The sequence below is a fragment of the Tachysurus fulvidraco genome, chromosome 14, assembly GCF_022655615.1.
Source record: "Tachysurus fulvidraco isolate hzauxx_2018 chromosome 14, HZAU_PFXX_2.0, whole genome shotgun sequence".
Classification (NCBI taxonomy): domain Eukaryota; kingdom Metazoa; phylum Chordata; class Actinopteri; order Siluriformes; family Bagridae; genus Tachysurus; species Tachysurus fulvidraco.
This window is the reverse complement of record NC_062531.1, coordinates 13627932-13651874: the sequence shown is the minus strand read 5'-3', so window position 1 is coordinate 13651874 and position 23943 is coordinate 13627932. Positions and strand designations below refer to the sequence as shown.

At 37.7% G+C, this 23943-nt stretch overlaps 2 protein-coding genes across 5 annotated transcripts; both read left to right on the top strand.

The window, feature by feature from the left end:
• The first annotated feature begins 6882 nt into the window (after positions 1-6882).
• Positions 6883-15345, top strand: tmed7 (transmembrane p24 trafficking protein 7). Of its 4 annotated transcripts, none has more exons than XM_027166789.2 (4): positions 6883-7039; positions 7352-7576; positions 13233-13478; positions 13656-15345. In XM_027166789.2, the coding sequence occupies exons 2-4, from the start codon at positions 7403-7405 to the stop codon at positions 13890-13892; spliced, it is 657 nt and encodes a 218-aa protein (XP_027022590.1). In that variant the 5' UTR covers positions 6883-7039; positions 7352-7402; the 3' UTR covers positions 13893-15345. The 4 variants fall into 4 exon arrangements, with proteins under 4 accessions (XP_027022590.1, XP_027022591.1, XP_027022593.1 ...); XM_027166790.2 differs by having other exon boundaries at positions 6945-7070; XM_027166792.2 differs by having other exon boundaries at positions 6947-7039; positions 7358-7576.
• Positions 15346-15599: 254 nt separating this feature from the next.
• fem1c (fem-1 homolog c) lies at positions 15600-19896 on the top strand. The gene is made up of 3 exons (XM_027166787.2): positions 15600-16086; positions 16724-17290; positions 17459-19896. The coding sequence occupies exons 2-3, from the start codon at positions 16747-16749 to the stop codon at positions 18766-18768; spliced, it is 1854 nt and encodes a 617-aa protein (XP_027022588.2). The 5' UTR covers positions 15600-16086; positions 16724-16746; the 3' UTR covers positions 18769-19896.
• The last annotated feature ends 4047 nt before the right edge of the window (positions 19897-23943 follow it).

The following is a 23943-nucleotide window of genomic DNA, read 5'->3' as shown; positions in this document are numbered from 1 at the left end:
TCCTCCTGACAGAAGATGAATCATTTTGAAGATGATGGAAGTGTCACATGACATCATTCTGTATGATCAAAAATATTGGACTGACTCCATCAATGTTATTGTGTCTGTGCTTAATTAAGATTAATTTCAACTGATCATTTCAACAATTAACTGCCCTAATACACTAAACAAAGTACAATATATCAGTAAGAACCAGGCTGTATAGTAGGTATGTTCGATAGCTAGCTGTATTAGACGACCAGTGAGCTTGTCTTGGCAGCATTACTCACATTAGCAAAAGTCATTGACCTCCACCTGATGAAACATTTTATACAGTATATTTAAATTAAATGTATTTCATTTTATTAAAAGTCAAAACTGAAATATGTAATATAGCTAAATATTCATGCCTTTGGCTATCCATCCTGCTGGTCCAGCGGCAGGATCCCACGCACTCATTGCTGTGGCCTGGGTTTGAGTCCTGCACAGGGAGCTAACCCAGCTACTGTAGTTAACTCTCTCTCTATTCTTTTCTATTAATTGGACATGATTTAAAAAAGTATAATGTCTCAGATTCCACAGTGCATGTCAGACTAGAAAACAAGCCATGATATCCAAGGAGCCATGCAATAATTGCTGAAACAATGTGGGCAGCATTACTGTAAAAGTGTAAGACATTGGACCCACCAAGACTCTTCCTATGTCTGGCTGTCGGCAAAATTCTGACAAGAAGGGTCTTGTTTAGGAAGGTAACCAAAAGCCCTCTGCTGAGCCTTCTTCTAAAAAAATCTAAAATACTCTGGGCTTATTCTCTTATTGTGAAATGACTAAACAAAAGTTATAATTAATTAAATGATCTCTTTAGACTTATATTCAAGCAATACATCTTAGAAAAAAAGGGCACGCACATCAATTGGCTAATACCATTCCTGCAGTGAACAACAATGGGAAAGATTAAAGCTGCCTGGAGAAAGACTTTTTGAGAGTGCACACAAATTCAAACTGAGACAAAGGTTTACTTTTTCAGCACAACAACAACAACCTGAAGCATACAACCAAGCCAAGTGTATAAAGTTGGAGGCTGACTCACAAATACCAGTACTTTAATACTTTTTTTTTAATGTACACAATAAAGTGTCGAAACTGAAAGTGTGTGAATGCTTTTCAAAGTTACTGTATATAGGATGGGACTCGAGCACCTCCTTCTACTGAGGCAGCAGGTGAAGCAGAGAAAACTGGTTGGTTGAACTTCTGAATCCTATTGTGAAATTTAATTAATAAGTAATAATTATTAAGTAATATACTCTCTAACCACTATGCCGTACACTCTGTTCTGTAATAATGTATGACTGCTCCTTGACCTCTGATTCATCAGTATTGAAGGCAAGATCTTCATCACAAGTGTTCTGACAGCCAGAAAGCTAACTATGCGTAAATATGTGTCATAGAGGGTATGATGTACAAATGCTCTCTGACTCCATCGTTTCAAAAATCCTAAATTGTTTGCACTTGGATGGAAGTATGAGAGAAACTGCATAAAGCCAAGTGTGCCAAGCTTGTTGAGGCTGGCTCACAAAGATAGATGTCACCAAAATTAGTAGTATTTTTTTCCCCCATTAACAGTCCAGACATGAAAACACACCTCCACACAAGTCTGATGAAATTTCTTTGCTACCGAAGAGACCTACAGTACTTTTAATATATTCTGAATATTTCACCATCATCGATCATCCAATCAACTCTTCCTATGTAGTGGGATTTCTTCTGCCACACCTATACAGCTCCAAATATTACGTTGATTTTTAAATGTCTCCTTTCAGCACCTGGTACAGAGATTTCAGCCTTGGACATGATAACTTTTTGTAAATACACTTTGTCTTAGATCCTACAGTGACTTTAACTTGATTCTGGACAAAGTGAACAGTGACAAACAAAAACATGATAAATTGGAGGTTGTGTTTGATGCCACATTACTATTACAACGGTGGATAAAATCCAAAGTTGCATAAGGGACAAAACGTGCTGGCTTGCAATTAATAAATATTTTACTAGCTAAGTCAATATTCCCAAGAACCTTGATCCGGTTTGGACTGAACATTCATTCACATATGAAACTATGTCACATTGTTAGATGTTATTTATTCCTCAAAAGTGCAAGGAATTGTAGAAGAATTCTAACATTATACAGTACAACAGAAAAGGTTGCACAATTGAACACATTTTAACAACCAGAGCTCTTAATTCTGAGATCTTTCAGGAGATTTGTTCATTTGTTTAAAGCATCTGTAACTGTTCTTATTTATCCTGCACGTAATGCATTCTTAAACTCACCCATAGTACACCGACATCTTATTAAATGACATATAACTCCATTTGTATGCGTAATTGATGGTGATAGTGTATCTTTTAGATTATCGTATCTAGTAATCTTATAATCTTTTTCTAGAGAGAAAACAATGCTGCTGCAATACACAGTGTACTTTCTACTGTGCTTTATCACATTTTAACACCAGTTGTAAAAATACCCATAAAACATAATTGCTATGTTTATCTACCAAGTCTTTTCATGTCGAGTTCTGAAAGAACTTGGGCTTGGTAAGTAATTTTTTTTTCTCAAGATGGAAGCGATGCTCATATTGCTTTTCCTCTTTTTAACAACAAATTCTGAATAAAAAGGGGGAAAAAATAATAAAGTACGCTTACTGTCGGTTGTACCATTTTTGTGGACTGAATGAGTAAGTTAGTTACTCAATATGTCATGCTAATGAGCAGAACACAGCATTCTGAAACCAGGACATCTGTGCAGAAAAGAAATATAAAATATATGTAATGTAGTATTGTATGTAGTAATGATTACTGTATAGCTCTAATGTATTTGATTGGCCAGGAGGAAGGAATTATTGTTAGAATCAGTTCAAGACTAAATCATGCTCTGTCCAAAATCCACAAACGTGTAATCAAACAGTACATGTGACTGAGTTTGTACAAACACAACCCCTATGATGTGAGTTTTAGACTAGAGCCAATAATAAAAGACACAACTAGCTGAGTTTTTAAACACAGCAAAGATTCAGATTTTTAAAATGTCAAATTGTATGGTTTAGAATTTTCCAGGTTCAAAATTATAAGGACAAATAAGCAAATCTGAATCATTTGCATTTGACAACCTAGAATGTTGCATTAACCTGCAGTTAATGATCACATGGTGTAAAACAAATCAGTATAATATATACAATTCCTATTACCAGTGCTTGGTTATTTACCCTTCCTATTGCATTAACATAAAGTAAAATAACATTTTGCACTAAAAACTATTAGTTTTCGAAGAGAAATATAAGTTTATTTAGAACAGATATAAATTATTCAGTTATTTTTCATTTTTCAACTTCTCATTTTCCTCTCACAGAATCTTTTTAGTATTTATTAACCACACACACTTCTAGAATTTCTTGTTATTTGTGCTGTGTAAAATTACTAGAAATTGTAACATTCTTTTTGTGACTTACACAAAACAGTCTAAAGAAACATGACTAAATCATTAATACTTATCATATAATACACATATTGTAATGTTAAGGTTATTTGGTCATTGTGTTCAAAGTGTTCTTGTACCTTAGTTGAATTTATGTGGTTGTGGTTGTGGTGTTTTGATAGTTGTGGTGCATGTTGTCCATGAAATGAACCGATGAGCTGTATGTTTGTATAGAGAGATAGAGCTTTGAACTAGTGAACTTAGTAGTGATTAATGCTCATAGGCAGTTTTCTTTAGAAATGTCATATTTAGTCATTATACAGAACCTAGTTCATCTGAAGGTTTCTTCCCCATATTTTCCTAAAGAGTCATCTAATAATGCTGTACAAATAAACCTGAATTAAAAAGTACTCTATTAATTTGTGTTTTTTGTCATGCACTAAGTGAAAATTCACTGTTCACTGCTACTCAGATAACTGCTTTCGATTTGAAATTTAGGATTCCTTCCATTTGGTTTAAAACTTGTGATCAGTTTTTGACATGTAAACTTTTGCAAACTTGTCTGAAGTAATACTAAGTATTGCTGTAAAATGGGTTAAAATATTTTGTCAAAACAATAAAAATGATAGATTTATGGGAAACGTATTTAATTTCAAAAAATCCTTTAGTTTTTCAGAACTCTAATCTCCTGTAAGTATTGGAACTACAAGGCAATTTCTTTTCACTTTTGCTGTACACTTAAGACATTTGTGTTTGAGACCAAAGATGTAATGATATTGATAATGAGCTTTCTTCATCTAGTTATGTACACATGTCAAATGATCAGAAGTATTGGAACATTGGATTGACAGGTGTTTCTTGTTCCCCAGGTGTGTCCTGTTACACTGAAGATTTACACTTAGAATGTCTACTCTTTGTATAAGTCTGGGTTTCACCTGTGAAGACTACATTTGTTGTATACACTGGTGTATTATCAACCAGATGTCAAACAGTTTAGCCAAGGACAAAAACAGCAGCTAATGACAGAAACATTGTGATAGCTGTAAATAAACAAAAACAACATCACCAATAACCTCCACAGAGTGAATGTATCAAAATCCAATGTTTATAGAAGACCTTTAGAAGGAAAATTGGAATGTTTAAGACTGATCAACTTAATTACAAGTCCTTAAACAAACTGAGCAGCATTTCACCTCCAGGAGAGGAGACTGAACGACGAAACCCAATGAAACAAACAACTGAAAGAAGCTGTGGTACAAGCCTGAGCAGAAGAAGCATGCAATCGTTTGATGGTGTCAGTGGGTCACTGTTTTGATGCTGTTATTGCAAGCAGTGTATATGCAGCCAAATATTAAGTGTTGTTTACATAAATCCATTTTATGTGTTCCACTTTTTCACATAAATATTACATGGTCTGCCTATAAAGGTGTCATGTTCTTTTTTGTGTTGTTGAAATTCAAATCTTATTCATATTTTGGTCAATTAGCCTTACCATTGTATATATCGTAAAATCGATCAAAAATAGATTATGTGATTGGTCTTTCACAGGCCACAACACATTTAAAACGTTGATATTCGCTTGTGGACACATTAAGTTACAGTTTAGCTGCTGAGAACTGGTTTGGGTGGGGAGTAATGAGTTGTGATACTCTAGTATATTTCACTTCCTAATCGGGGTCGGCACAGCTGATCATTTTGTCCTCATATTCTGATTTGGCACAGGGTTAGAGCTTCAAAGGAGAGCTTCCTGAATCATCCCTCCTGTTTTGTCTTCAGTGGGTGGGGCTATGGTAATGAACTGGGATTGGGACCGTCACTCTTCAGTGGGTGGGGCTATGTTAATAAACTGGGATTGGGACCGTCACTCTTCAGTAGGTGGGGCTATGTTAATAAACTGGGATTGGGACCGTCACTCTTCAGTAGGTGGGGCTATGGTAATGAACTGGGATTGGGACCGTCACTCTTCAGACCAAAAAGAGATATGCTAAATTTTTTATGCTAAAGATTTGCTAAAAAGAGATATGAAAGAAAGAAAACGTAAGAAAATGATATTTTGTTGTGAGGCTATGGTAATGAACAGGGATTGGGACCATCACTCTTCAGTGTGTGGGGCTATGGTAATGAGCGAGAGGGATCCAGCCACTAGACTTTCAGAGGGACTTATAAACTAAATAATTCTATAGCTCTTCTGCCATCTAGTGGTAATTAAAATAGGTTTACAATTATTATTACAGCAAATTTTATATGTACAATATTCTGGTCAGAAAAGGAGCATATTGCATGCTTATTTTTGCTCTCCTGTTATTTGACCATAGATTTTTAATAATAAAATAAAGATAATTAATATAACACTACCACCACCACTGCTACTTCTAGTATACTACTAATACTACTATTAATAATAATCAGAATCAGAATCAAGTTTATAGGCTAAATGTGTTGACACTCACAAGGAATCTGGATCCATCTGTTTGTGACTCTCAAAAGTAAAGACATAAATAACACTATACTATACATTTAGCCTGGACTATACAAGAAAAGACAAAACAGACTATACAAGAAAATAGAGACGATGTGAGACAATATAGACAGTACCAGTATTAAATAGGAATACAGAATATATATAAAGTGTGAGAGTGCATGGTAGTGCAAATAACAGTATTGTGCAATATTATGCTTTTGTACATTATGCAGCAGCAGTGTGTGTAACATATACGGATGATGTGATGACTGACAGTTCTGTTCAGTTTTTGCGGCTCCAAGCCAGATGGTGATGGATGTGCACAGGACAGATTCAATGACTGCAGTGTAGAACAGCATCAACAGCTCCTGTGGCAGACCATACTTCCTTAATTGACAGAAAGTACATCCTCTGCTGGGCCTTTTTGATAATGGAGTTTATGTTGCACTACCATTTCAGGTCTTGGGAAAATGGTAGTGCCCAGAAAGTTGAAGGTCTCCACAGATGACACAGGGCTATTGGATATTGTGAGGGGGAGTATTGAGGGGTCTTTCCTAAAGTCCACTATCATCTCCACAGTTTAGAGGGTAGTTGTAGTAATTGTAGTAGTAATAGTAGTTGTAATAGTATTAGTAATAATAGTAGTAATAGTAATAGTATTAGTAGTAATAGTAGTAGTAATAGTTTTAGTAATAGTAGTAGTAACAGTAGTAATAGTTTTAGTAATAGTAGTAGTAATGGCAGTAATGAAGATAACTGCAATGTTTTTAAAGGAATAAAATAATATTAAAGTTATCTCAACATTTCAGGCAACGTTCTACAATATAACATTATCTAGTAATACTTCCAAACTGTTCATTTGGTCTGGTCGGATAGTTTTTATAACGCCACACCAGTGGGTGGCGGTAAACATTTGCGGGTAACACGAACTTCCGTTTACGTGGGAATGCGTTAATTCCCACGCGTTTTGGCGCAGCAAGCCTGCTAGTCGGTTTGTCCGAATACGGGTAGCGATAAAATTACACCTTAGATTCAGACGTGGACTAGTTACGTACACGTCACTACGTACGTACGTGCTATGTCATCGCCGCCGGTGCACTTCCTTCATCCGGGTAGAATATTTGTTGGTGAGTTAAGAAGCTTCATTGCTAAAAAGAGGTATGAAAGAAAGAAAACATAAGAAAATGATATTTTGTTGTCCTTTTTAAGACTTAAGTAAGATTAGAACGCAAATGTTCGGTATATAAACTTGTCAGTCACCAATATACCGGGTTTTATGAGTCGGTTTAGCCGACGTCAGCTGAGGATTAGCTTAGCCACAGTGGGCTTGTGTATAAAACGCTAGCTAGGTTTATACAAAAGGGGCTTGTAACAAACTCGCCACTCAACTCGATTTTGTTTATACTAAAAAATACTAATGTGGTGTCTTTATGTTCTAGTTGTAGGTGCATCTGTGTGTCTTCTGAGACCTCATCGCTCGGAAGTTAGCCATGATGCTCGGTGGCCGTTGGCTCAGTGTCCGTATGTTGCTGCAGATGTTGTGTGCACAGCTGCTGTGGGGTCGTGTGTGGGGCTCCGAGCTCACGTTTGAGCTTCTAGATAACGCCAAGCAATGTTTCTACGAGGACATCACCATCGGGACTAAGTGCACCCTGGAGTTTCAGGTAAACCGAATGGCTTCCTTCATAATTGCATTATATAAAAAGTTTGCTTCACCGCCTTAATCCATCCAATTATCGATGTTATGAGCCCATAATTTTGATAGATCATCAATACCAATACAGCTGACGTCTTAGTTATTATTGGGAATAATAACATTTAAGAGATGCTATATAATAAAAGCAAACAGCCTTCAAATAGATAAGACGTGTCATTCTTAAAGTACACAGTACATTCATAAGACATGTCATTCTTAAAGTACACAGCACTCTTTGAATTATATGGTCTCACATGTACGAATACTAACAATCAGAACAGCACAGTCATAGAGCATTAACTATAGGATTATTCCAGTAAATTGGTGTTTGTGTTAAGTTTATCATTGTTTTCTGCAGATTCTAGCAGTACTGTAGCAAAGAATTAAAAGTAAACCTAGATGAAACTTTCACAAGCTTTCAATCTGATTCCTTACAGGTTGTAGCCTGGAGATTGAGTGAGAATCAGTGAGCGTTATGCTTGTGTGAGAGTTCATTGTTTTTACATAATCTGTGGTGTTCAGTATTATATTATTATGTTGCCAGACCTGATAGAAGATCCTTAATTAATCCCCTGCAAGGGAAATTCAGGTTGACACAGCAGCGAAAGTAAGAGGAATGACATCAAAGAAACCCTATACATCAAATGAATGTCAGAAGAGAATAAAAAAGTAACTCAAGATATAAAAAGTAATAGAAACAAAAAAAAATACAATATTTATACATACAGTGGTGTGAAAAAGTTTGCCCCCTTTTGTCTCACACTAATGTTTCAGATCATCAAACAAATTTAAATATAAGTCAGAGATAATAAAATTAAACACAACATGCAGTTTTTAAATGAAGGGTTTTATTATTAAGGGACAACTAACTGCAAACCCACAAACGGCACTGTGTGAAAAAGTGTTTGCCCCCTGTTAAAACTTAACTGTAGTTTCACACCTGAGTTCAATTTCTCTAGCCACACCCAGGCCTGATTACTGCCACACCTGTTCACAATCAACAAATCACTTAAATAAGACCTGACTGACAAAATGAAGTAGACCAAAAGATCCTCAAAAGCTACACATCATGCCCAGATCCAAAGAAATTCAGAAACAAACGAGAGATCTCAATTACTTTCTATCAGTCTGGAAAAGGTTATAAAGCCTATTCTAAAGTTTTGGGACTCCAGTGAACCACAGTGAGAGCCATTATCCACAAATGGAGAAAACATGGAACAGTGGCGAACCTTCACAGGTGTGTCCAGCTGACCAAAATTACCCCAAGGGCGCACCGACGACTCATCCAAGATGTCACAAAAGACCCCCACAACAACATCCAAAGAACTGCAGGCAAGGTCAGTTAAGTGTTCATGACTCCACCATAAGATGGATGGCAGAGTTCCGAGACTTTTTCTGAAATGCAAGTAACATTGCATTTCAGAAAAAGAACATCATACCAACAGTAAAGTATGGTGGTGGTAGTGTGATGGTTTGGGGCTGTTTTACTGCTTCAGGACCTGGAAGACTTGCTATGATAAATAGAACCATGAATTCTTCTGTCTACCAAAAAAGCCTGAAGGACAATGTGCGGCCATCTGTTCATGACCTCAAGCTGAAGCAAACTTCAAGGTTCTACGGCAAGACAATGATCCAAAACACACCAGCAAGTCCACCTCTGAATGGCTGAAGAAAAACAAAATGGAGACTTTGGAGTGGCCTAGTCAAAGTCCTGACCTGAATCTTATTGAGATGCTGTGGCATGACCTTAAAAAAGCAGTTTATGGTTTTTTAAAACCCTCCAATGTGGCTGAATTACAACAATTTTGCAAAGATTAGTGGCCCAAAATTCCTTCCCACTGCTGTAACAGACTTATTGCAAGTTATAGCAAATGCTTGATTGCAGTTCTTGCTTCTAAGGAGCGGTCCAACCAGTTATTAGGTTTAGGGGGCAAACACTTTTTCACGCAGGGCCATGTAGCTTTGAATTTTGTTTTCCCTTAATAAAAACCTTAATTTAAAAACTGCATGTTGTTTACTTGTTATCTTTGACTAATATTTAAATTTGTTTGATTATCTGAAATATTAAAGTGTGACAAACATGCAAAAAACTAAAAAATCAGGAAGGGGCAAAGACTTTTTTTTTTTTTAATATTCATACACAAGTGTATCAGCCCTTTTTTTTTCTTTTTTTTTCTTCACATTTTTAAGGCATGCATGAGGTTAAAAAATGCAACATATTTTGAGCTAACTATTATTCTGTTTGAGATGGCAGCCATGAAATATTACAATAGCTTTTATCTGCTTTATTTGTACCTATGTATGTTTAAACCCTATTTCTGTTAACCTATATAAAACATATGCTTTGTGAGGTATTAAGTGGAAAGTTTTTTTTTTTTTTAATGGTTCATCATAATGATTTGAATTGATCATAATTTTTGTCCCAGACACCAAATACAGATTTTTTTGGTTAATGCAGCGCACAATATCCTCTATCACTAGCCCGCTCTTGTTATATATGGCATGTATTCGATTCAAGACACGTATCTTTTTCCATACATAGTTATATGCAGTATGTAACTTGCAGTGAAATGAAAAGCCAGCCTGCCCCACATTATACTGAGCATATACATAACTAATAAATGGAAGATTTGTTTGGAATGTGCAAAAAGAGTATTGCGTGTCGTAACTAAAAAGTTAGATCAACCAGTATAATGTATGAATAAACAATTTTATAGTGGCCTTGCAAGATTCTAAAATTTGCACAAAATCAATGACCTCACAATTATGCTGCAGGGCATGAACATTAGAATCTGGTTAAACCTGCAGTTTATCCTGTATTGTGCTGGGCCACGTCACACAGTGAAAGTGTGACCACTCAAGGCATTTTTTTTCAGCTTGCACACTGTTGTTAAAGCAACAACTTAAAATATCATCATAGACGATACATATCACTCAGCCCTACCAGCCACAATAACAACCCTCATAACTCAGGGTTGGATTTTGACTTTAGATGATGCAGTCAGTGATTTAGATACTGACTGGTAAAGACTGGGAACTGAATGGATCATTCATAGACCACGAGTCATTACAGATTCGTACCCATCTCAAACTGTTTGAAAATGGTCAGTGTAAAATGATAACGTTTTGTCTAAACCTTGAGTTTATCTATTCCCTTCCTTGAAACAGATCAATCACCACTTTAAAAACTCTGCTTCTGTATGGGTGCACAATTTTTATTTTTTTTTTTTTTTAAACTCCGTTCGCCTTTTCCCTGTTTGGGGTCGCTATGGTGGATTGCGAAGTCTGCTTAGATTTTGGCGCAGGTTTTATGCTGGGTGCCTTTCCTGATGCCAATTTTTCCACGTAAACTCTTCAGTGGCTGGGTTAGCACCCTGCCCAGGAATGGAACCCAGCCCTCAGCAATGAGAGTGCGGGATCCTGCCGCTGGACCACCAGAAGGCGCGCACACCTATATAATGTAAAGAAAAAATCTATATATAAATTTTCCTGAAGGCCGTATAGTGTATGTATGTGTACAGTGTGTGTATATATATATATATATATCACTTGCATATTCACTCTGGTTCTGAAAACTTTCTTTCATTCCTTAACAGGGTCATGCTTATGATGCTGATATTTATTTGTATATTAGCAGTAACAATCACAAGGGACTGAACGAACAGTTGTGCTATGTCGGCTATTTGAGTAGTAAGAAATGTCATTTTTTTCGAGTTTAGAATTTGCTGTTTGAAGTTTTGTGCATACATGCATACATAGGCCTATTTCTGCAAATAAGCAAAATTAAAGGTAAAATTTGCAGTATAAGTGACCCCATTCCTTGGTGACTAGATGTAGGTCTAGTGAAACAACAGAATTTGACTTTATGCAAAAAAAAAAAAGGAGCGGTTTGGTGCAGCGACTGAGTGAATACAGTAGAGCATGTGATTTGTCTTAAAGAATACACACTGCTTCTCTTATGACGAAGATATATAAACTTTATTGCTGTAGTAAGCAATAGTTGGAAGACCTACTGATGACTTCACAGTACAGCGACCAGTTACTTGCACCGATATCACTGTGTGTGTGGCCGTAACTTTTTTGTGATGTTCTGTACTACTTTTAACTCGACTCGTGTGTCCCTGCTTGTATGGTCCCTGGCCAGATGAGGAACCGGATTCAGTGCTATTAAAGCAGAGAAGTGAATACACAAAGCTGCGCTGAACTTTAACCTTCCAGAGCTAGTTTTAGGGAACCCTGACCTGTGCAGTGCTCTCAGTCTGCACCAGCTTTCTTTTAAGAGTGTAGTCCAATGAGCAAACCACAAAAGCGATGACGTGTCTGTGGCATTTACCTTAGCCCTGAGGTACCAAGAGTCTTTGATGTAGATCCACCACCCCGAATTTATCAGGACAACATCAGAGCTAGAGAACTGGAATGGAATCAGTGGTTAGTCAGGTCAATGTCAAATAAACTGCCACAGAAATACAATGTATTTCGAGAGCAAACTGATAAACAGTATGAAGCAGTGTTCAGCTTTAGTCCTTGAAATGTTCTTGTTGCTGAAGATGGTCTTTTTTCAGGAGGATCAGCCTGTTCTCAAATCTTTCAGTGTTAAAAAATTCCCCCACCTCCTTTGTTGTTGCAGATTAATATAATGAGTTGCATCCACCTACTCGAATGTGAGACACTTTATGCATTTATTTACTCAATGGCATTTAGATGTTCGATTTTTTTTTCCACCCACAGAAACCAAACTAGTTAATCTTTTTATAAAACTTACAATTTCATTTTATCAAATTCTTTTCCTGATTCTATTACATTCAATTTTTATGGTTATTTTCATGTGAACATTGATTAAGCTAATAAGGATCTCATTAATTTATATTGATTTTAAAGATTTTTCATATATGTAATGAAGTGACAAATATAAAATAAGCACAAAGAGATAAAGGAGAAAAAGGATCATTTTTATTGATCGTCATATAATTCACAGGGTCAAAAGATGTGAAATGGAATAATAAATATGCACAGAGTGGTACACAAATAATTGCATATAGCAATAGATTAAAAAATAGACCAAATGAAAATTAGGAAATATTTATTGAATTCTAAAATAATGAAAAGAAATAGAATAGCTAAAATAACTCAGTAACATCTGTATTACTGATGATGATCATGATGACAAGGATGTAATTATTCATTCTGATGTAATAAAAGTAGTCATGGGCCTCAGACCCTAATTTATAATCACAGGTCTGATTGACAAAACGTAAAATCATTTCCTGCTGTTCAGTCTCCAAAAGAATGCTGAGAATTTGAAGATCGCCTGAGCAAAAGCCATGTGTAAAGTGCCGATGTCATCAATCTGCTCTGTCAGACAGTATGAACATTGTAAAGTTAGTGCTGTAGGGTATTTTTTCTATGACCTGAATGTTAGCATTCCTACAGCACCTCATCTGTGACAAAAATAAATTGGTGGATTCCTTTATCTGGAATGATTTGAGTTTTGGAAGGAAGTGTTTTTGTGATATCTATCAAAAGATGTTTTAGGATAGTACAAAAAGTAAGCATGTTTTTTTTTTTTTTTTTTTTTGTTAAAGAAATGGATAAACTATTTTTGGGTATCTTTTTGTTTTGACCAGGTTGTGACCGGGGGCCACTACGATGTTGACTGTCGTCTGGATGATCCAGAAGGTACAGTTCTGTACAAAGAAATGAAGAAGCAGTATGACAGTTTCACATTTACTGCTGCGAAAAATGGAACGTACAAGTTCTGCTTCAGCAACGAGTTTTCCACCTTCACACACAAGACCGTCTACTTTGACTTTCAAGTCGGTGATGACCCTCCGCTGTTCCCAAACGAAAACCGAGTGACCGCATTAACTCAAGTATGTATTTCACTACTCGAAAAACATTGGGAATTAAAGTGTAAAGATTATAATCAAGGCTAAGGGTAAAAACATGGTGAAATAATTAAGTGTTCAGTCACCAACTGCTTTATGTAACACAAGTCCCTGATATCAGCTGAACAGTTCTGACTCGTATTCATGTTTTACCTTTGTTAGATGGAATCTGCCTGCGTCTCCATCCATGAAGCCCTGAAGTCTGTGATTGACTACCAGACTCATTTCCGGCTGAGGGAGGCGCAAGGACGCAGCAGAGCAGAAGACCTGAACACCAGGGTGGCCTTCTGGTCCATCGGGGAGGCATTTATTCTCCTTGTGGTCAGCATCAGCCAGGTCGTGCTGCTCAGGAGCTTCTTTTCAGACAAGAAAACCACAACCACCCGTGTTGGATCCTAACATCTCCAAGTCACTATTATTTTTGATCTCACACACACACACAAACACACACAAACACATACACAAGGGACTAAAGGCTGCTGCCATGGTTCATTCTCCAATTTTAGAACTGCATACTTAATGTTTATTTAAAGATGTATCTGTTTGGCTTTACATCTTTAAGGGTTATGGATGGATAAACATTCGTATCCATCAAACGATATATTCAGTGCTAAGAAGAAAACCTCTTAATTTATTGTGTGGGTGTGTGTTTCATTTTTACACTGCTTTCTTTAATTTGTCAAGGCCTGGGAGAAGCTATTTAACACACACTTATAAAATACTTTCAAAAACACTTTGGGATAACACCATTATTCAAAACGGCATTCATTTTCATTTCAGTTTAGTACTTATGGTTGCAAGTGTTTTTTTTTTTTTTAAGTTAGTTTATTTTTTTATCTAACATCATGTGGGCTGGAGCTCTGCTGGTACATTCTTAAAAGAGGCTAATTTTGGACAGCTATATTCCTGTGCCATAATTAGCATGTCTTTAAATCCATGAACATCACATTAAAGATAAATAAGCACCGACTTAAACGATAAGAAAACACAAATAAAAAATAAACAAATCATTCACTGATTTACAGACATACATTTAAAAATGCTGAAACATAACAGTGGCCAATGATAGTTTTCTCAGGTGAACATCACAAAGTATACACTCTGGACACTCCAGATGGTTTAACTTTGAGCAACACGTGATTAGGTTCCTGATTGTGTAAATGCACAGTTTTGAGTATCCACTGATCTGCAGTTTCAAACAAACCTGTCATCAGGCACTGGTCAAATGTGTTGGGAGCACCGAAAGCTTGAAACGGCAGGCTAGTTGGTCACATTGTCTAAAAGTGAACAGAGACCCCAGTCTGGTTGGTTTGTTAGACAGAGTAATTAATCCATTAAAAATACGAGTGGCATACATCGTCTGATTTTTTTTTTCTCGAATTCCTCCATCCATTGGGTCGATAAAAGAAAAAGCACCAATTGGTTTAAGAAATTGTGGTTGTATTTAGCTTGTACAGAAACATGTCTGTTGCTGTACTAAATACTTGGGTATTTTGTGGTGAAGAACATAGTTTGTAGTGATTGATTTAGTTTAATAAAAATGATTTCCCCCAGTATTTCTGTCAGGTTAAGTGTGGATTAAGTAGCAGATTTAAATTTGTAAAGCATCATGTTCACAGTTTTATTTTTGTTTTTAATTTCACATGAACTGTATTGTGTGTGCAAGCCTTGCCAGGGGTTTTCTTTTTCTTTATGATGTTCCTCCATTTTCACTGTATATTTGATTTTTGTCCAGTAATCACATTATATATGGATTTGTTCAGCTTTGACTAATTGCCCTTGTACGTTTTTATCACATAAAGAGGGAAAAAGTGTGAGAGCTGGTGTACACAATCAATAAACCTGAAACATATTATCGTGTATTATTCATCTCTTTACCTGCTGTCTAAATAGTCTGGCTGTGCACACACACACACACACACACACACACACGATAACGGTTTAGTTAAATCGTTTAAACACCGTGAACCTTGAAAATCTACTCGTCGTGAGTTCCTTGTTAAACGCCTAACAGTCGTGACCACCGAAAACAATGTTTACGTGCCCTCACAGATCCGACGTTCCTGATTGGCTAGCCTTAACGCCAATCATCGAAGGGGTGGGATTAATAATGTGACTTTAACGGGAAGCTGTATCGACGCGCGAGAGCAGCTACTGCATACGCTTCCTTATTCGTCGTGAGGAAAAGCGAGTATCGGGTGATGACAAGCTATGGAACAAAACGGGCACTGAGAAGAGTCTCGTGATCGTCTTTTGTTTTTATGAGGGAAGACTTTCATTAGCGAAAGAAAGCCCGTTGTTCTACGGTATTGTGTAACGACAGGCTGCTAACGCTACAGCTAAGCTCTGTGTTGTGCTGTGGGCTAAAGCGGGGGTGGCGGTCTGACTGCGGTCTGACTCCAGAACAACGGGTTTGATTTACGTTAAAAAATAAGTTCAATATAAACAGCAGAACTGCGAGTTATGATGAAAAATCCACTAACGCGAGTGAATGTAAGCGTGTTTCGTGCTGACATGGTTCTGTTAGTCAACTGAAGTGACACCAAACAGTGGATTTAAGCTACGAGCAGCAGCGAGGAGCAACGAGAACAAGGTAGAAATCGGCCACTTTTCCCTTTGCTAAGCCGTTTAGCCACGTCGCTTGTGTTTAATAGCTTCTGAAACAACATCGTTACACGTCTACAATTCTGGTCGTTTTAAGTTATTGTGAAACAAATAGTAAAAACAGACGATTTTCTGGACGTTTGTGACTAATATAGGAAGCATTTCTTGAATTCGGCCCAATGCGAACTGACACCTAGCTAGCAAAAGGTTTACTAACTAAACAACCCAGTTCATAGTAGCGAGGAAGATTTGCTAACTGTGATCTTTAGAAGTTGTCCACGTCTTTTATTTAGTCATAATATCACCTTGGATAGATTTGATAAGATTTCTAGGACGGTTTCCTGTTAGTTATACCGTATAAATATAAGGTTAGAGAGCTAGGTTTTGTAGCACAGAGCTATCAGCATTGGCAACACAAGCTGGTTCTGTTGGAGTTCAAACGTTGAAGGTGTTGAAGATTGTTGTAAATCGAATGTGAAGTAAAATTACACCTGATATTTAAAATTATACCTGTTATTTAGATAAATCCAAGAGCTGTAGAAGGTGTTTTTTGTTTTAGTTTTGTTTGTCTGTCTAGTAGAATGTTTGAAATGATCTGATCTCACTGTTTTCTTCTGTTTGTTTAGGAAGAATACAAGCACCAGATGCAATGGATCTGAAAACTGCTGTGTTCAATGCGGCCCGAGATGGCAAGCTCAAGTTGCTTCAGAAGCTATTAGAAAGCAAAACTGACCACGAGGTTACAAAACTGATGTCTGAGAAAACAAACGGAGCAACTCCGCTGTTAATGGCAGCTCGCTACGGGCACCTTGATTTGGTGGAGTACCTTCTCGAGTGCTGCTGTGCCCCTGTTGAAGTTGGAGGATCTGTGAACTTCGACGGTGAGACCATTGAAGGAGCCCCTCCATTGTGGGCTGCTTCAGCAGCTGGACACCTGAAGGTAGTGCAGTCGCTCTTGGGACACGGTGCTTCTGTAAACAACACAACACTCACCAATTCGACCCCTCTGAGAGCCGCTTGCTTCGACGGCCACCTTGACATTGTCAAGTATCTGGTGGATCACAAAGCCGACCTAGAAGTGGCCAATCGGCACGGCCACACGTGCCTCATGATTTCTTGTTATAAGGGCCACAAAGAGATTGCACAGTACCTGCTGGAGAGAGGCGCTGATGTGAATAGGAAAAGTGTCAAAGGTAAAATGCATCTACAATTTATTTGAATGTGAACAATGTCAAATTTAAGTGTATCATTTTCTAGTCTTTTTTTTTTTTGTCTCTTCCTGAGGTTTCTGTTTGTGCTTAATCAGTTAAATTATATTAGTGAGGTTTGTGACGTCCTGTTAACCTCTCTTCCTTCTGTAGGTAACACTGCCTTACATGATTGTGCTGAATCAGGAAGTTTGGAAATAATGAAAATGCTTCTGAAGTATGGCGCCACAATGGAAAAAGATGGCTACGGAATGACTCCTTTGCTCTCAGCTAGTGTCACTGGGCACACAAACATAGTAGACTTCCTCACACAACACCCTCAGACGAACAAAATGGAACGAATTAATGCTTTTGAATTACTGGGTGCTACTTTTGTAGACAAAAAGAGGGATCTCCTGGGAGCTTTAAAATACTGGAAGAGAGCCATGGAGATGCGATACAGTGACTGCAGCAACATCCTCTTTAAAGGAGAACCTAAAGAACTAATAATGGCATACGACTACGCAAAGGAGGCCGGGAGCATGGAAGAGCTGGACAGTTTGATCTCAGACCCAGATGAGATGCGAATGCAGGCTCTCCTTATTAGAGAACGCATCCTTGGCCCGTCGCATCCAGACACATCGTACTACATCCGATACAGAGGTGCTGTCTACGCCGATTCAGGGAATTTTGAGCGGTGCATCAACCTTTGGAAGTATGCCCTGGACATGCAACAGAATAACTTGGACCCACTTAGTCCTATGACTGCCAGCAGCTTGCTCTCATTTGCTGAGCTTTTTTCTTTCATGCTGCAGGACCGTGCCAAAGGTCTCCTAGGGACTTCTGTGTCCTTTGATGACCTCATGGGCATCCTTAGCAAAAGTGTCCTGGAGATTGACCGTGCCATGAAGCAGCGACAACCTGGACCCGACCCGGCTCAGCTCAGCAAAGCGCTCGCCATCATACTTCACCTCATCTGCTTGCTGGAGAAAGTCCCGTGCACGGTCGAGCAGGACCATTTCAAGAAAGAGACTATTTACAAGTTCCTAAAGCTTCAGCCATGTGGGAAAAATGGTTACAGCCCCCTTCACCTGGCCGTGGACAGAAACACAACGTGTGTTGGCCGCTACCCAGTCTGCAAGTTCCCCTCGTTCCAGGTGACCTCCATTCTTCTGGAATGTGGCGCTGATGTAAACTGTCGCGATGAAGACAATAACAGTCCTCTGCACGTGGCTGCCTCCAACAACCACCCCGACATCATGAAGCTCCTTATCGCAGGTGGCACGCATTTTGACAGCACCAATTCCTTCAGGCAGACTGCATGTGACCTCTTAGATGAGAAGGAGATGGCCAAGAACCTGATTCAGCCCATAAATCACACCACGCTGCAGTGCTTGGCTGCTCGCACAATCATCAAGTATAATCTGATGTATAGAGGAAATATTCCAGAGAAGCTTGAAGCTTTTGTGTTGCTGCACAGATAATGATTAAGGCACTATTACTGTTGGTTTAAAAAAAAAAAGTGTCTCAGTGCACCAAACCTCTTTTTGAGTTTCCTGTTCTCCATATGTACGCTTTGTACAGAATAAGGAGCCTATCAAAGACTTTAAGAATAGATTATTTCTGTTCTGTGGGCATGCCTGATATTTTCTCCCACACAATGCATTTTTTTTAAATATATAATTTTATTTAATTTTGCAGTTTTGCCTGATCCCTCTGCTTTGTATTTGTCACTATGCAAAGGTGATGGGATTTGTCTAACTTCATTTCACTTTTAATCTTGCTGGCATCTGCACAATACTATTGTATTGCTCCTCTTTTCTGAACCCATAATTATGCCCTCTGTTCATTATTTTTGTTGATGTGTCAGGAATGGAATGCAACCGATACTCTGTTCGAGCATACAGAAGCTTTATGACATGGTTGACATTATGTGAAAACCATAAGTGCTTTATTTCTCCTATGCACAGCGTATGATCTTGCGACTGTTCCATGTTCCTGGACTGTGCCACTTTTTTCAAACTGCCTGACTACTGTCATCATTTTCTCCAGTTTTCTTTAATTTGATTGCAAACCCGCAGCAAAAAAGTTTAGGTGTTTTTTTTTTCTTCTTCGTTCATTTGTTTGTATTTTTATTTTATTTTGTAATTTTTTTTTCTGCTCTTGTTCATTTAAGTAATCTATTCAGGTTAAGAGTGGAATATTTCAGTAGTCCCCTGAGGCCAATTGGTAATTTAAGGCAAAAACAGCTGGATCAGGTTTTTTTTTTTTTTTTTTTTTTTTTAAAAAACAATTTACAGCATGTGGTGTTTTCAATCGATGCTGATCTTCTCAGAGCGCTGGTTCACTGAATTGATTTGTTCTTATTTCTGACAATATTTGTAAAATACGATATCATCCATGGATACATTCTTACTCTAGATCCAGTTTTGCGGAAAATAAGGGCTTTTCGTACTTAGGCGCACATTTCACAAGAGGAAGAAACAAATGTACAGTCCTAGCTATCCGAAAACTTGCACTTTATTGCAGTGGAGTTTTGAGATTCCTTTTCAAACGGCTTGTCAATGTTCCCAGAGCATATTTAAAAATAAACCTTGGTTGCACTTCTTTTATTCTTTTCATTTTGGTCATTTTGTTTTCCTCTTTTGAAGTACCAGGTATGAGAGTTTCTGGGTGACTTTTTTTTTTTTCTTTCTCCACACTCAGCAGGTCAGTTTCATTCTTGTGCTACTTCCTTGTGATGTAAACTCGCACAGTCATGCCACAATATTCATAAAGTGATTCATGTCAGGCTACGTAACGCGTTACTTAAGATTGTCTCCACCTATGCACTTTGAACACAATATGGTTATTTATTTCCTCATCTCTTAAAGCTTACTTCAACTTCCTCCTATATGTGGGTTTTTGTTTTTTGTTATTATCATATATATAATTGCATTATTTTAGAAAATGTTTTATGTAGCTCAAGCTATAACAACCCATTTTTATCAACCTGAGTGTAAACAGTTTGGATTTGAAAAAGCTGACTTGCTCATTAGAATTTGTATTGGTCTACAGACACACCCTAAAGTGTCTCTTTTTTTCTTTGTGTTTATTTTAGTATTTATTTTTATTCCCTTTCAGTGTTTGACATGTGACGCTCAACCTACTTTACTGTGTCTTTAAATAACCGTGAATAATGCCCTACTGACAATGTGGCCTACATTTACAAGGTTTGACACAAGTGCTTTCTCAGGTGATTGGAAGCACTACAGGGCTGAGTCTAGACAGATTATAGCTTACTTTTTAGGATCATTTGCTACAGGTATTAAATTGAAAAAGCCCCGCCACTTGTATTCCTGTATCACACGCACCGTGTCAAAAACTGAAATCCCCATTTACTCAGAGCCACGCTGTATACGCCACGTAAAATACGAATCCTTTTAGCAGTTTCATTCGATTGTAGTGTTTGATAAAATTGTTGTGGGTTTCATTTGAATTAAAATAACCACATAGCCACAGAGAATGAAGTTTTACTTTCTGTTCAGTAGTGTTAAGTCCATATATTTGCTTTTGCTATTTTAAAATTCTCATGAAGTCCTATGAAAAAAAGCAGTTGACATTATTACTCCTGCTATATATGCACTGTAAAAAGGCAAAGATGAACAGGAACATCCATATTAGCCGTAATACTGTGAGCGTGGAGTAGGTGAGACGACGTAAAACAGGTTGTGGAGAATCTGACAAAACGTGCTTTAATGTCTTTGTAATGATCGTTCATTTAGCATGAATTTTGATTAGCAAGAGATCTTTAAAATTGTACTGTATATCTAAATGGTTTGAACTTGTTGCCAGGTTTACCTCGTTGAGCTGTCAGAGGCTTTGAGATCTCTAGCGTACATGTGACGCACAAACGCAGCTGTTGGGGATGTGATGGAGAGGTTTGCTTTCTATAGTGAGGTCTCAGCTTAAGCCTGCCAATGCCACTCATCCCCTGGGATGTATTCACTGGTGTACATTTACTTCTCATTACATTGCACAAGCTAGGTGGGGTTGTCACAATAACACTGTTATTGTGAGCGAAACAAAACAAATGCAATATTCAGCTTTTTTTTTTTCACCCTATGTGATTTTAAACGGGAGAATATGTTTGCTTAAGACATTTTTAGAACCAGCACGTCACACAGTTTAAAAAAAATAAATAAAACGAGGGCAGGTAGTTCTCGAGGGCAGATGTTCCAGGTCCAGAAAACGGATGTGCAGATGAAATTTGATGACGGTGCTGTTGACTTATTTAGACATTTAGAACTGGACGGCTGCAAAAGTTTAGACGATTGTCCTAAAGCATACATATGTATAAAAGGCAGACTGATTGCTGCTGACGGTGCTGTTCAACTTAATTAGATCTGAAATTATATTTTGGAGGTCTGGGTGTTTATTGTGTAAATAATAGAAGAGTAGAAAAGCATTTCAAGTGAGCATAAATGATGTATGTCATTATATAAGCGTTAAGTTCAGTGCTTTAACTGCAAAACTTTTTTCCATTAGTGAACACCTGAACTCTGGGACCCCCTAGACATCACTGCTGTTCTGCAAATCCTGTAATGCAGCTATTTTTGAATGAAACATAACAGCTGAACCGTTTCGAAAGGCATCACCGAAAACGTTGAGAGACTGATTGTGTACAAGGCAGAACAGCTTAGACATGACGCTGCTATCTTTAGCAGGTTTTTTCAGTCGGAGCTATTCTCTGTTGCAATTCTCCCAGTTCTGCTTTGTAGCATGTGATCATTTGAATTAATTCATATTAAAATATTGAATCTGTGAAAGAACAGTACAAACTAAAGGGCTTTCAGGTTGTTCTTTGTTCGTCTGTTTGACCATATAATGCTTTTCAGTGTCATAAAATATACCAACTCTTTACAGGCCTTCTAAATCCTTTCTAAGGTCTGTCTTAATAACCAACAGGACCTCTTGGGACACATCCAGGCACTTCTTGGAATGTTACTGAGCCATGCTGCAGCGCTGCAAGGTAAGCTGTGCATGTGTGCTCGAAGCGAGACTAGAATTTCACTGACACATCCAAAACGTGAAGAAGCACTCACGCAAACACGTTCAACACGAGGTCTGTACGTTCTCCTGACATGCTTTTATGCTATACTTTAGAATGTCAAACATTTTGCATAGACGTGTAAAGGTTATTCTAATTGAGCTATTGAATGCAACTTCATTGGTGAAAATCAATTTGCTAGGATAATGGTGGTGTAATATCCAAAAAATACATTGTGTGATCCCAGATATAAAATAATTTATTTACCTGGAACAGAAGTGTTTAGCATTAATAGATTTCTGGGAAGTACAAGCCATGTTAGAGTACAAATACATGGATCGTGCCTGCTGTTCACACGTTTTATTAATGATAGCACCTTGGTCCAGACTATGGACAGGAATATAGATCATAGGATTCAGATGAGAGTCATTTGGATAACCTCAGTTCACTTCTGACTTCAGTTCTTAGCAAAGTTTCATCGACCTGCCATTTTACTTCAGTTACAGGTTTGCCATGTTAGCAGTGGTAACTCTGTCAAGCTATCCAGTGGCCAATCCCACCAAATGTGTAAAAAATTTAACTAGCAACTGGCATTTTTGAAAGTATATAAAATAAAAAGCAATCAAATGGTTACTTAAATGGCACTTAAATGGTCTTTGGCTTGTCTTGCTCTGGGAATCTTGTAATGTTCAATGTTATGTGTAGGAACAGTGGTGGCTCGGAGGTTAGCTCTCAAAGGTCATGATGACACTGTTGGCCCTCGAGCAAGGCCCTTAACCCCTTTCTGCTCCAGGGGCTGTATCATGTATCCTACTTCAAGCTAGGGGAAAAAAAATAAATTACCGTGCTGTATAAGTGACAGACAAAGCTTCTTCTTCTTCATCTTTTGAAGGCTGGAACTGTAAGCCAGCCAAAGAAGCAGATTTGTTGTCAACTAAAATAACACTGACAGGCAAGGTGATGGTACACCCAGCACTGCTGCTGCTACCGCCATACAGCACCAGAGTTCTGGCTCTGGATTTTTACTGTATCATTATATTTGTGTGTTTCCTCTGGTTTCCTTACATGTTCTAAAACATGCTGGTAGATGGACTGGCTATGATGGCTTGCTCCTTTTTTGAATGAGAGTATGCATAGGGCCCTGCAATAGACTGGTGACAGGTGTTGTCCAGGACAGGCTCAGAATCCAGAGACCCTGACCAGGATAAAGATAAATGAATAGATGAATGGATAAGTTACACATTTCCTTTGACAGATTGGACTTGTATTAGTCATTTCTTGGAGGAGAAGATTTGTATTTAATTATTTTAATGAATGTTATATAAAATAATATATATCTGACATTTTGTGGATGTCTAAACCATAAACCTTTCATTGCATGCTAAATAAAATCTGTACACATGCCCTAGGCAGAACTGCTCTTTCTTTGATTACTCAGAGTGCATCTTTTGGTTAAATGCATTCGATGGAGGACGTTTGCTGCTCTTCAGGTCACGTTCCCAGGAAGTAGAAATAAGAATAAGTATACGTTAATAAAAAGATCTACAGTCATGTTGACTAGATCACTTTGGGAATTGGATCTTTAAACTGACACTACTGTATGACCATTTGATACATTTTGTTTCCTGTA

Bases quoted from the DNA above. Each gene is read 5' to 3' on its own strand.
- tmed7 (XM_027166789.2), top strand. From the start codon at position 7,403: ATGATGCTCGGTGGCCGTTGGCTCAGTGTCCGTATGTTGCTGCAGATG. The intron at 7,577-13,232 runs GTAAACCGAATG...TGTTTTGACCAG, and splicing joins AGTGCACCCTGGAGTTTCAG to GTTGTGACCGGGGGCCACTA. The intron at 13,479-13,655 runs GTATGTATTTCA...TACCTTTGTTAG, and splicing joins GAGTGACCGCATTAACTCAA to ATGGAATCTGCCTGCGTCTC.
- fem1c (XM_027166787.2), top strand. From the start codon at position 16,747: ATGGATCTGAAAACTGCTGTGTTCAATGCGGCCCGAGATGGCAAGCTC. The intron at 17,291-17,458 runs GTAAAATGCATC...TTCCTTCTGTAG, and splicing joins GAATAGGAAAAGTGTCAAAG to GTAACACTGCCTTACATGAT.